Source organism: Carya illinoinensis, chromosome 14, assembly GCF_018687715.1.
Source record: "Carya illinoinensis cultivar Pawnee chromosome 14, C.illinoinensisPawnee_v1, whole genome shotgun sequence".
NCBI classification, from domain to species: domain Eukaryota; kingdom Viridiplantae; phylum Streptophyta; class Magnoliopsida; order Fagales; family Juglandaceae; genus Carya; species Carya illinoinensis.
Genome location: NC_056765.1, coordinates 7,626,870 through 7,641,161, shown reverse-complemented (window position 1 = coordinate 7,641,161; position 14,292 = coordinate 7,626,870). Strand labels below are relative to the sequence as shown.

At 30.6% G+C, this 14,292-nt stretch overlaps 1 protein-coding gene across 1 annotated transcript; it reads right to left on the bottom strand.

Moving 5' to 3' along the window:
* Positions 1 to 1,302: 1,302 nt before the first annotated feature.
* On the bottom strand, positions 1,303 to 5,483 carry LOC122294360 (trans-cinnamate 4-monooxygenase). Its single transcript, XM_043103026.1, has 3 exons — positions 4,564 to 5,483; positions 3,494 to 3,627; positions 1,303 to 2,100 (listed from the first exon to the last, which is right to left on the bottom strand). The coding sequence occupies exons 1-3, from the start codon at positions 5,346 to 5,348 to the stop codon at positions 1,502 to 1,504; spliced, it is 1,518 nt and encodes a 505-aa protein (XP_042958960.1). The 5' UTR covers positions 5,349 to 5,483; the 3' UTR covers positions 1,303 to 1,501.
* Positions 5,484 to 14,292: the final 8,809 nt, after the last annotated feature.

Genomic DNA, 14,292 nt, shown 5'->3' with positions numbered 1-14,292 from the left:
TTTCTGTACGAGACTTGTATAAATATTAATGCAATAGCTAAAATGTGCACATCTTTTCTGGAATATAAGTGCCCAAATTATAATCAACGAGACGTTACACTTATCATGAAACAATTTTAATGATAAGAATTGTATTGCCAGTTGATGGGTGACATTCGTTTGGTGGCACACTATTTTCATTTATCTTAAAAGGAGTTTTTTTTTTTTTTTTTTTTATTGCTTTAAAATCAAATTAGAAAGCTTTTTGTCCTTAAAGCTGCTTACCACTACTCTTACGTGACCTAATTAAATGGTGTTTGACAGATATCAAACTCATCTTTTAGTCCTTTTTGTCTGTTTTTTGGTTGGGTCGATGGAAATTATTGGCCAAAAAATGCAGTTGGCAATTCCAGCATTATAAGCAAGTTGGCATTTATTACCTCAAAGTTGCTTGGATCAGACGTTTAATGAAAGATAAAACTGGTCCACTTCCTCGTACCTATATTTTTAAAAAGCAAATATAGATGGTTGTCTTTCAAGAGAATTCCAGCAACTGGATGGTGCAGACGTGAGATGGCCAACTTGAGTATCGTGTGCATCTAAAATTTGTAAATAGCAATAATATTTACATTAGTAAAATATGCAAATTTTACAAAATTTCTTTTATACGAGTAAATATAGAATTTATATGAAATAAAAAATTAAATTTTTAATCGTAAATTTTATATTTTTATTATAAAAATTATATGACGTTTACATACTATACGAATATATTTAGCATTATTTATTTATAAAAAATCTAGTGCCGAAAAGCATGTATAAGAGCCTTTTCATCTATAAATTTTTTTTTTTTTATAGAGATTTGTATGATGTATCATATCAAAGAAATGATATTGGTAGTCTTGGTTATGCAAGTACCATGCAGTTTTTTTAAAAAAATGAATTAATACGGGACTCACATAAAAAAAAATTAAATTTTTAATCGTGGACCCTATTCTTTTTCAAAGTAATTACGCGACGTTTGTACATTTTACGACTATATATGACATTACTCATCATATCAAGTCATGTTACTTTATTAAAAAAAAAAATTGCCAGAACCCTTAATAAATCCAGCATTTCTCTTGAATATTATATCAAAAGTTTAGTTTGGAAGGTATAATTCTTATATAAGAAATTGATGATTTAATAATAAATAAATTGGTGGAAAATGTTATTCATTTCTAGATTCTAGCAAATTAGAGCCCTCTTTATGCCCCCCAAGAAAAAATTTCCTTGACCATCCTCTTTTGGGAATGTAAGTTTGTTTAGGACACATTTAAGTTATATGACAATAAAAACTTATTTTGCAAATATATTCTTAAAACAACTTCAAAAGTTCACAGATTTACACATTTCCGTGCCCACCACACAGCGTATTCAGACATTTTTCAGTTCAATCCGACAGTCAGAACCTTGGCCATCTTTAACAATCTGATCACATTGAAAATTAAACCAAGAAAACACAAGGAGAGGCCTAGAGTTAAGATGATCTTGGCTTTGCAACAATGGTGGAGTGTTTCAAAATGTGCAAACTGAATTGCCCACCCTTCTCTGTGGTATCAAGCTTGGACTGTCCTGGAGGAGGTGACAGCTCAAAATTCTGTACCATACGCCCCAAAGTGATTCCAAGAATTGGCAACGCAAGAATAATTCCTGGGCAACTCCTCCTTCCAACACCAAAAGGTAGGAACCTAAAGTCATTTCCATTGGCCTCAACCTTGGACTCCTCTTCCAAGAACCTCTCTGGGCGAAACTCTTCTGGGTTTTTCCAATGGGCTGGGTTGTTGGCGAGCCACCATGCATTCACCAAGATTTTGCTTTCTGCAGGGATATCATAACCACCGAGCTTTGCATCATTGAGGTTCATGTGTGGAACAAGAAGAGGGATTGCCATCCTGAGCCTGAGAACCTCTTTGACCACAGCCTGAAGGTAAGGGAGATTCTGGATGTCAGGCTCCGTGACCTGCACACCAGGTCCAAGCACCTTATCAAGCTCTTGCTGAAGCTTCTTTTGGACTCTAGGATGGTTCACAAGTTCTGCAAGCCCCCACTCAATAGACCATAGTGTTGTTTCAATAGCTGTTCCACAACAATAAAGATTTTTTAATGTTAATAAAATTGTGTATCTGGTACAAGTAACCCATGCAAAAGGAAAATTTGAAGAAATGAAAGTGTTAAACTGTAGGAAAAAGGAAAAATATCCAATATAAACCATGTCAATCAAGAGTATTTTTCTCAAAATTAGCGTGTGCAGTACATGCAAAAGGATTCAAACTCAAGATTTGTTCATCCAAATTACCGAACCTCCTTGGCAAGGTGTCATGAGGTGCCACCAACCACAGCAGGTGAGTAATGATTGGTGGGGTTCAACCAATTTACTTGGGTGTCCCAATCTTACCTACTCCTAGGACTTGCTGATAAATGACTACAAAAGTACCTAATTCACTTTAGGCCCTTCAATTCCAGAAGTTCTTGAAAACTACTAGTTCACAAACTGAGGACCTAATCCTTTATACATACTGTAATTTTGGACCTAAACTTATTTAATAATGGAAGAGTTAAGAGAGAGGAGTGAAAATTATCAAACACAGAGAATAGTAATCAGTGGAAGGTGTGATTTGGTGGGCTGAGGTGTCCATAAAGTCGGCCAGAACTTTGACATTAGACTAAAACCAGTTAATTCCAAGGGAAGATGACAATTCGATTAACTCAGCCCTCGTCATGTTAAGTTTGGATAAGATCAGGTCGTACAGAATAGAGAATTCTTTGAAGACAAAACTTCAGGCGGTTACCTTTTTATATAATAATATAAATACTGTCGAAAGTTCTACACTTTGTTTGTCTTTTAATTCAAAAGATCAATCACTTTATATCTCAAATTATTTTTTTTTTAACAATTCGTATTTCCATTTACTTCGAATACTTAAAATCCTATTAATTATCTAAATCTTCAATCTTTATGATTGATTATATTTTGATTTTAATAATTTAATAATCATAATATATACAAATAAGCAATAATCAAGGAGAATAAAATATGATTTTTGTTTTCATTTTCTAATACACAGAAAATTGGAAGCAAACGAAAATACGATGAATAGTAAGATGAATAATATTAAATATAGTCTTAGGCTATATATCTCTCCGGTATTCCTTTTAAAAAAATAGAATTTGTAATTAAAATATATATATATATATATTTTTTATCTATGTTCCAAATTTATCTATTTTTTTAAATAAAATATACAAGACTCGTACATTTTAAAATTATAAATATCAAAACTTATAATTTCTTGAATTCAAATCATAGACTTTTAAGTTAATTTATTTTCCCAGCTGGATTCAGCATAATCAATAGCATGAGACTTACCAGAACATGCAAATATATATAGAAAGGGATGGTAAATTGGTAATAATTAGCCTTTCTAAATATTTATGAGTAAATATGGACAGATCAAAGAACAGAACTTACCAGCAACGTTAATGTTCTCAACAATGTAAAGTACGTTGTCTTCATTGATTTCCCCTTTCTTCTCAGCATCCAGAATATGGTCCATCGCACATTTCAATCCTTCGTTGTCCGTAGCCTTTGTGCTCGACAGATTCCTGCCACGCAGTTCAATTACCATATTAATTTCTTTATATTAATCCTTCTATTTTAAAAATATCTATTTACAAAACCACTTGCTACATCGAAAATATCTATTTAATAATCAGAATAACTCTTTAAAATTTTATTAAATTAGCCAAAGTAAACATCTAAACTACAAGTTTACGTATTTTTTTTAATTTTTTTATTTATCACTTATTATAATATGAGCAATGCTACGTACAGTTGTGGAATTATAAATACTGCACAATCGCTTTGAAAAAGAGTAGAGTTCACGATTAAAAAGTTAATTTTAAATTAGTTGCTAATACTCTTTTCGTTGCTATAAATTGGTCGCAATTGCCTGTTTTTCTTGTAGTCCATATTAATTCATCTTTTTCAAAATGACTACACACTACTTGCACAATCACAACTGTAAATACTATTTTTCTTCTAATATATAATATGACATATACACGAATGATAACATCATATGTGTTATAAAATATTGACTTCGATAATTACAAAGAAATCCACGTCACTCGATAATATCACACATATATAACCCATAATTAATTTTAAGTATAAATTTTAAATAGATAAATTTTGTCTTTTATACATATATACATATATAAAAAATTTCATTAAAAAAATAAATTTTTTACAAATAAACTACAAAAAAAAAAAAAAAAAACTTGTTTATTTAGAATTTTATACATTATCATGACAACCAATAGAGTACTATCGATGTCAAGAATATGTGGCTCAGATGGCATGAGACTCAACCTCTATAAGAAAGGTATTGAGTTCGATCCTCCTCCCCAACCCCCAATATCAAAAAAAAATAGGGCACCATCGAACTAAACTTAAAGGCTAATTAAGACTAATCAGAAGTAAAAGGAAAAAAAAATGAAAAGAAAAGGAATTTTAGAGTAATTAACGAGTGAACTTACTTCCTCTCATTAATGAAATAATCCTTGAAAAGCTGCAACCTCCTCTCCTTGACTTCCTTGCAGATCTTGAGGTAGCCTCTCAAGAAGGGTCTCAAAATGGGAATGAAGTCGCCATAGTTGTATTCAAAGCTCTGGGCCAATCTACTCCTCTCTCCGTTCAAAGCCCTGAGTTTCACGAACAAAGGGTCGTCCACGCTCTCGAACCGTCTGTGGAACATGATCCTGTACATGTTGTTGTACATCATCAGCTGCAACCGCCTCCTAATGACGATCCCAGTCGTCGAAGCTTCTGGAGTCTTCTTCAACTCCTCCACCACGCTCGCCGCCTCGTCTTCCCACCCGAACCTGTGCTGCTGGACCACCTTGTTGGTGAAGAAAGGGACGGTCATGATCCGCCGCATCTTCCTCCAATGCTCGCCGTAAACCGTGAACACCATGTCCTGGCCCTTCCCGGTGAATATGTCGAACACCACGTTCCGGGTCCTGGACCCGAACTCCACCCCCTGTGTGTGCAGGACCTCTCTGGCCAGGTCCGGCGACGACACCACCACGAGGTTACGCTGGCCCATCCGGAGCAAGAATATGTCACCGAATTTCTTGGCCATGTCGGTGAGGTTCCTGTGGTTCAAGTCATCGCCGACTTGGAGCCAGTTTCCGAAAACCGGCACCGGTATGGGACCCGGAGGCAGCTTAAAACGCTTCCCACGGAGTTTAGAAATGGTTATAGCCACAACAGCGGCTAGAAACAGGGCTAACAGGGTCTTCTCCAAGAGGAGGAGATCCATTTTCGTGATGAAGAAAGAAGGGAAGTTAGAGGGCAGAGAGCAGGAGTGTTGAGGTGGAGATGGTGCTGAGGCTGAGGTGGAGGTGGTTGAAGGGTGTAATTTATAAGCAGGCGAGGCGAGCAGCTCTTCTATGGAACAGAGTTTAAATGTCTGGTGAGCATGTGCGAGAAGGGGAAGTGGACGAAGGATTATGGGAGTTAACGGCGTGAGTCAGATGTAACGTCAGCTCGGAACTGGTATAACTACAAACGCAGAAGGCACTTTGCGTAGTAGGTGAGTGTGGGTTGGGTGAGATGAGAAAATGTCAAATGCGTCCTGATTCTCCATACGTATCATGTTCAGATAAATAATTTCATTTGAATTCGTCTTTCCATCACACAAGATGACCTACCAGTATAATTTAATTTAAAAAATAAACTTTAGAAATTAAATCTTATAAATTAAATTATCTTACATAGGTAATATGTGATGTAAATGCCTTCCATTCAAATAAACAAGTTCGCCATCTTTTAAATAACGCTAAATACACATATAGTATATGTTAGTCTTAGATCTTGTTTGAATATAAGAAATGTACAATCTCATTATTATAATTTTTTTAAATTCTTATATAAAATATAATAAGTAATTCAATTTTTTTAAAATTTTAAAATAATAATAATATTAAAAAATCATATTTTAATAATATTTTATTTAATTTTTATCTTAATTTAATTTATCTCAACTTTACTATGCAAAACGCACTTTATACAAAATCCCATAAAAAAATAAAACTCAAGACCAATGAAAATTTAGCTCAGATTCTAATTACTTCGTTTCTGAAAGAGTAGCTAGATCGATATAATATATCCAACTCCAAAAAAAGGGAGCCAATCGATCGTTTAAATTCAGTTGATCAGCTAGCCAAACCAATTCAGTAATTGATCGTTTCAACTCACGAAGAAAAGTTCAAAATCCCAATATTAGTTTATTATAAATTACTGAAATTAAATACATCCTGATCTTCTTTCCACGACAGTACTCGAACCAATCGTTAGTTGATCTGCTCAGCCAAACCAACCATAGTTAATTCGTATGTATACCAAACGTCTCTCGACGTCGAAGAAAAATTCAGACCGATTGATGTTGACTATTCGTATAATGTTGTCTGTACTTATGCATGATGGGTACTGATCAGTTTAGTTAATCACAGTACGTACAGAGAGATATATATTGCTAGCTAGCCCTTATATTTTGTCAAACGGATCGTAACGTCACTTTCTTAATTTAGAAGAAGAGTTGTACTATATATAAACACAATCGCATATTAATATATGTATTAATATTGATTTATTTATATTTAAAATTTAAATTAATATTATTTTTAATAAAATTTAATTTTTGACCAACCACATCATATTGGTATACAAATTAATACATAATTATGCTTATAATTATATTTTTTCTTAGAAGAAAACCCCAATATTTTTAATAAAATTTAAGTTTCCATAGAGGTTGGAAAACCAGGCACGCCCGTTGCATTCATGCTATTAATTTCATCCCAGCTGCTGCTAAAACAAACCCCATTTTTTCAGAATTTTGAACCTCTCAAAGAATCGTTTATATCAAAGTTCAAATACCCACAAAGCTGTCTCTTTTGCTGTTTCTTGTTTCTTCACGTGCAAGTTTCCTTTCTTAAGACCACTAATTTCCAGCATAAACGTCTGTCAAACATGTTAACTTGCGGTACTGGTCAACTTGCTAGATCAACGTACGTGCGAGCACTAGCTAGCCACTAATTATCGAATAGATGACGTTCCTTGCAGAAATTTTTCTTGTTTATTGGTTTTTCAGTTTGAGAAGTGAAAACTACTCATTGATAATGATAGATATATACATATTATCTAAATGTTTTCTTTATTATAAAAAATTTTATAAAAATAAAATGATGTTGTATGTTAAATTGTAAAATTATTTTAAAGAAAAAATAAATCTAACGTATTATATGAAATTATATCAATTTTTAAATTTATTTTTAACAAATTTCTTTAAAGTTGTAGCAATTTTGATCTTATCATATAATATATATATATATATGTATGTAACAACGATAAAATCATCCTTAATTATCTAACGATTGTTGTGTTTGAGGTTGAAGCTGTTGGTGGTAGAGAATGTACTACTTGTTCTCATATATAAGATAAATTATTTGTACAAAATTCTAAATATATAAATGAATTCTTGAATTCACATTTTCACAATGAGCCTACTTTAAGCTTCTTTATTTAAAACTCATATATAACATTACTTTATTATATATATTTAATGACCCGTTAATGTTCTTGTATCTGCAACTTGGCCACGAGCTGGGGCACGGTACTGCCGACTAAGCTTCCTGCAGGATTATTATATTTTTTCCCATGTCTCAAGTATTTCAAGTTTTACATTACTCTAATTTATGAGAGAAATGATATTTATAATCGTGGTTGTGGAAGCGTTACGTAATTTTTTTAAAAAAAAAAAATTAATATAAGACTCATATAAAAAAATTAAATCTTTAATCGTAAGCTCTATTTTTTTTAAAATAATTACGCTATATTTACACATTCTATGATTATATATAATATTATTTAATTTATAAATTAAAGAGAGTACGTAAGCGCTTATGATCGGATCTTGACTCAAATGAAAGAATTAAAGATACAAGAAAATCGTAGATGAAGGAACTCTAGTCCGTACTATCCTCCTAATCTAACGGACAACTGGGAAAAAGAAAAAGAAGAGAAGGCAAAAGTCTTACTGACCAAGATTTTTTTGAAAAGAAATAGATGTTATATAAATTGGGTTGTATTATATTAATTGTTATTCGTATGAATTTATATATTGTAAAACTCAATTTAAGTTTTATTACATATAATTATTTTTGTATAATTTTTATATATTTTATTAATGTGATTGATCAAAATAATTATTTTATAATAAAAAAATAATACACCCAATCAAAATAATAAAATGCATTAAAAATATAAAAAAATAACTGAACGCATAAATTTTGTTAATAGAGTCTTGAATTACCGGAAAATATACATAACGTAACATAACTTCATATATGCAACAATAAAATAAAGAATTATAAGATGTCAAATCATTTTCTTTTAAGTTTTACTATATATAAACAAAGTCGCGTAATAATATGCATATTAATATTAATTTTTTCATACTCAAAATATAAATTAGCATTATTTTCAATAAAATTTACTTTTTAATCAATCACAATAGATTGGTACACATATTAGTGTACAATTATACTTGTAATTAGATTTTCATTCTCATTTTGGTCATGACATGGAAGATCCATCGAATTTAAAAAATTATAAAGAATATTAGATATTACTCCTAAATATTAAGGAGAATTCGGTAAAAACAAAATATTGTAAAACAATTCTCTAAAAATTTAATGTCAAAGAAGTAAATATGACTAAATACGAGCCAATAAGAAAAATCAAAAGATTAGTGCAACTTTAACGGATTTTAAGAGGTTTGAAGATTCTAAACTCTATAGTTTAATGTAAGAGAAATAAATATACAAAGCAATTTTTTTTTTACACGTCATCTCTTTAAAAAAGTTTAAATTAATATAAATTTTATATAAAAAAATTATTTTTTTTAATAATAGATTTTATTTTTTTTAAAAGATATACGAGATATACATATTTTAAAGAGAAATAATAGTTATAATTATAAGTGTATAAATACTACGTAATCATTTAAAAAATGAATAAATACAATAATAACACAAAAAAATTAATTTTTTTAATAATAAATTTATTCTTTTTAAAATAAATTATATGATAATTACGCACTGTATAATTATATATAATATTATCCTATTTTATAACTATATCAGTATTATTCTACTTTATCACCGGATCCTATGGCTATTTTCAAAGTACATCGATCAGGACAACATAAAAAAACATAAAAGTCAAATTTTCATGAACGTGGTGGATAATTCAGCCCGTAAATTCCGCAGTCGTAATATTTTTTAATTGATAATATTTAAAAATAAAAAGGTTGCATCATAAAAAATGAAAAAAAAAATAGAGAAAAGTCAAATCCTAGATATTCTCAAATTCTGCAGGGTGGCTTGAGCTTTATAAAGGAATGGGTAGCTTTAGCTTCAGCTCGCCGGCTTAAAATACCGTTATGTCTGACGGCGTCGTTAGAGTCTTCTGGAGTTAGATCTCTCACATGCTACCTACCCCGCAATAATCCCGGTATCAGTCGTCCTACGTGTTGGTTCCACCTTACACACTCGGACCATCGACCACCGTATCATTGCATATATTAATTGAATAATATTAAGGTTATGTTCCGCCACTGAGAATTTTCAGATAAAAATTTTAAGTTTTAAAATTAAATATTAAAATATTATATTTTAATATTATTATTGTATTGAGATTTGAAAAAGTTAAAAAAAAGTTAAATTATTTATTATATATTATATAGAGATTTGAGAAAGTTGTAATGATGAGATGAGAATTTTATGTTTGAGATGAAAATTTTTTGGGGCCAAGCAGAACCTTATATAGTCATGAAATATATAAATATCATATAATTATTTTAAAAAAGAGTTAAGTTTATAATTAAAAAATTATTTTTTTATATAAGTCTTGTATTAATTTATTTTTTTAAAAATATTACATTATACTTGTACAATCATGACTGTAACTATTATTTTTTATATTAATTTTCCTAATAATTTTATTGGTCCCACACTAAATATTAAAAAACAAATTGGTTTTAAAATTAGGGAAGAATTTCTTTTTAGAAATAACATTTATATTCCTATAATATACAAGTATCACATATTTTTTTAAAAAAAATAAGATTTAGGATTAGTTAGTTGTTGGAATACACTAAGATTAATTGAGTTCAGTCTAATTTTAAATTGAGTCTAACATCAAAACATACAACTCTCAAATTAGTAAACTCATTTCAATTCAAAACTTCCTTACATTTGAGACTTACAACATTTTTTCAAATTTTCATAAATAATATTAAACTCATCTTAATATCTAAATATATCTAAACTCATGTTAGATGTGCCCTACAAAACTCATGTATCTAACAATATGAATTTCTTTTAAATTTATATATAATAAATGTCGCATTCGGTAAATAAAAAAATAATATTATTTTTCATCTTCAATTTTATTATTTCTTAAGATATATTTTAAGTGATTTTTTATTTTTTTTACTTAAAATTGATATATGAAACCACTTAACGTGTGCTGCTGCATCAACAAATTTGACTGAAAATTACAAGATATAGAATGAGCATTTCCAATATTTTTCAATTTTATATTTTACATCCTAATCATTAAAATCAGCCCACTATACTATTCAATTATTATTTTCCTTATGCGTGGCATTATTAGTTAGTCTTACTTTTTAAGATATAAAAAAAGGGTCATGCTAGGCTACCATTTAGTAATGACAACTGATCGCTTAATACAATTTAAATTTTTTTTTTCTATTTTTTAATAAATTTAAATATTTTTAAAAAATAAAACAAATACACCAATATATTAAAATTCACTTCTTTAATCATTAAGTAAAAAAATTAAATTAATGAACAAAAGAATTGAGCGGTACACTTGGGACAGCACATTATCATTTCTTATATATAATAAAAAAAATAACATGACACTGACTTATTGCCAAATCTTCATTGGAATATTATTATAATTTTAATAATTACAAATTAAAAGAAAAAGAATAGTAAAGCTTACATCTCGCTAAGGTTTTATATCCAATAAATCCTTTAAAGCCAAATCTTAAATAGGGAACCATGTCGTCCAAAATCCATGACATCACTAAAATGTCTACTTTTTGCCATTTCATGACTGTTTCTCTTTAGAGAGATGAACAGTACAAGCCAAAAGGCTGAAATAAATTAAGTTCTTAAAAAAAAATAAAAATAGAGGATGACTACATACACAAAAAGATTTTATAAAAATAAATTTATAAATACTATGATTTCATGTGATCTGTTAGATCCATTTTATAATAAAAATAATTTTATAATCTGATAAATTACATAAAATTATTTTTATTTATAAAATTATTTTTATATAATTATTTTTGTGAATAAAATATTTATAAATAAATAATAATATAATCAAGGTACGTAAAAGATTCAAAATATCCTAGGGATAGGGATATGGAACATGAAAGGGAAAGACGAGTTCAAAAGGCTAACCTTCCTTACCTACTACCATGAAAAGGGACGTGGAACACATGGCACCACCACTTACCAACCTTCCCTCAAACAAAGCCACCACAACTAGCCTGATTTTTAACGTTAAAGCTACCTCCACCTCCCCCAACTTCTTTCGTCCACATTTCTCCACGTCACCTTTGTGTCAATTGTTCCCTTTTATTGCCTCACCAAATTGTATGTGCTAGGGGATATATATTGGACATTCATGATTTCTTTTTCTATGTTGGACATTAGATAAACCTTAATTAAAACAATTACTTTGGATTATATCAATTTCTTTGAAATCACACGTGGTCTTTTTAGATTTAGTAATACTAGGTACAAATTATAAATAGACAAGTCACACAATGGCTGTTTGTAAAAATGTAAATCCCACTAAAAAAGAAAATATTTTTCACTTTTGCAGAATAGTATCCAATTTTTTTATAAAATAGATTGCACGAAATTTGTCTGTTTAGGGTTTATACGAATAATTTTTCTTTTAAGTTATCAATCACTTTGTGCTCTTGATGTTGCACTGGTTGACACTAATATGACTGGAAAATAAGTAGAATGGTACGATCTAAACTATTAGATATTGATTATATAACTAAAGTCCCAATTCCTTGGGAAATGCCTTCATTTTCCTTTAAACAAAGACTGCCTCTCTTTTTACTGATATTAGGAGCTGCCTCCCTTCCCTCAGTCTTCAACAAGAGCATCCTAGCACTTCTCTTGAGCTCTTCTTTTCCAAGAGGCCCTCTTCTTTGAAGTTGCCAAAGCTTGGGCCTGATCTATATGAGGAATTGATCAAGAGAACTAATCTGGTCCATCAAATCAGAATTAGACTCAAGAATCTTAGGTGAGCTGTATCTTTTGGGTCGACTAGGTCTAGGTGGACTTCTATGTTGGCCTTTCCTTGTAGAGACAGAATCTGCCGTTGATTTTGGATGACACATGCCTCCTTCCAATGCAATAAGCATGACATATTCCTTTTGAGACTTAACAATGGTTGCCATATGGACTCCACTAAATGTGCGTCAGTTACCAAAGAAGGTTGCACTCCTGCCATAAACGTAAAATCTTTTTGAATTGGCTCACTTGCATTGATAGCTTCCATAATTCCTTCCTGAGATTCTGCCTTTCCTAAATAACTTCATCGCTGACCTCTCCACCTTTCCTCCATGCATGATCTTCATTACTCGACTATTGAAAGGGATATGAACCATATCTTTTCTGGTTTATTTCACCCTCTTTTGTAGCAAGTGCCTTAACCAAACCCCATATTGGTTCTGTGAGGTCTCATTCGATGTGGACGGATATGACTTACCACTATGCTTAATAACTCCACACTCTAAACAAAAAGTCGAGAGCCTTTCATATTTAAACTTCACCCAAGTCTTCATTCCATCAACAGAAAGGAACATACCACTCATAAGGGCCTTGATAATGTCCATTTCGAATCTAATTCTCAGGAACTTACCTCATCCAATGCCTCTTTCATCAGAATGAACTTTCACCACCTTACCCACATTTCTGCCAATCTGATTACCTATATCTTCTGTCATAGTGCCCAGAGGCATGTTATGCACTTGAAGCCAAAATTCCTCCCTAGTGAACTAGATATCAGTGATGGACATATTACCTTCAAAAGCATGTAGGCACAAAAGCCATCTATCAAAGGACCAAGCTTTCCTTTGATCACTTGTTGTCTACCTTATCCTTATTGAACTCGATCAAAAATCTGTTATCACCAACTTCAGAGAATTGAATCCAACTCTCACTCCTCCAAACTTTGATCATAGTATTTTTGAAAGCCTCTTTGTTAATAGATTTCTCTGCTATGATCATGGCTAGTAAGCAGTACTTGCCTTCTCCATGGTAACAAATGGTAGAACCATCTCTTTACTCTCATATTATGTAAGCTTGAAACTTTCCCATTGCCTTGTCAAGTCATCCGCCATGATACCCTCTTCAAGCTAGTAGACTCTCCTCTGTCTAGAGAGAAACAACCTTACCCCAAAAGAGAGAGGACCCGTCAACTAAAGTCCCAATTCTACTTAATTTAAATCGTACCATAATCAATATTTCCCACTAAAATAGAGTACCCTTCTGTCTTTGTTTGGTTATTTTTTAAGATAAGGAATAATCATTTTATGGAAATAAATATTGACCTTCAACATGAGGAATAGATATTACTTCCATAGATAAAAGGAATGATTATTCTAAATGAAAAGTACTATAACTATATAGAAATTATACAAAAATAAACTTACCAATTAATATGACTTTATATAATACATAACATGTTAGGTCTATTTTATAATAAAAGCAATTTTACAAACCAACGTATCATATCAAACTACGTCAATTTATAAATTTACTTTTATCGAATTTCTTTATATTTAAAATATTTCGCATTATAAAGAGTTTGTATATAACTTTTAAAAACCAATTTTATCATTTTTTTTTAAATCTACTTTTACTGGCCGGCCACCAGTTATTCTTAATAGAGTTTTGCTACTCATCACACTACACACCGCACTTTTTTTTTTATTGATCCTAAGCTAATTGAGTTATTCTACTCGTCATCCATACACTATACATTTAATAGGAAAAAAAATTAAAAATTTAAAAATAATGTGTGATATATGGATGATGAATAGAATTTTTCTTCTTAATAAAAGAATTATAAAAAAA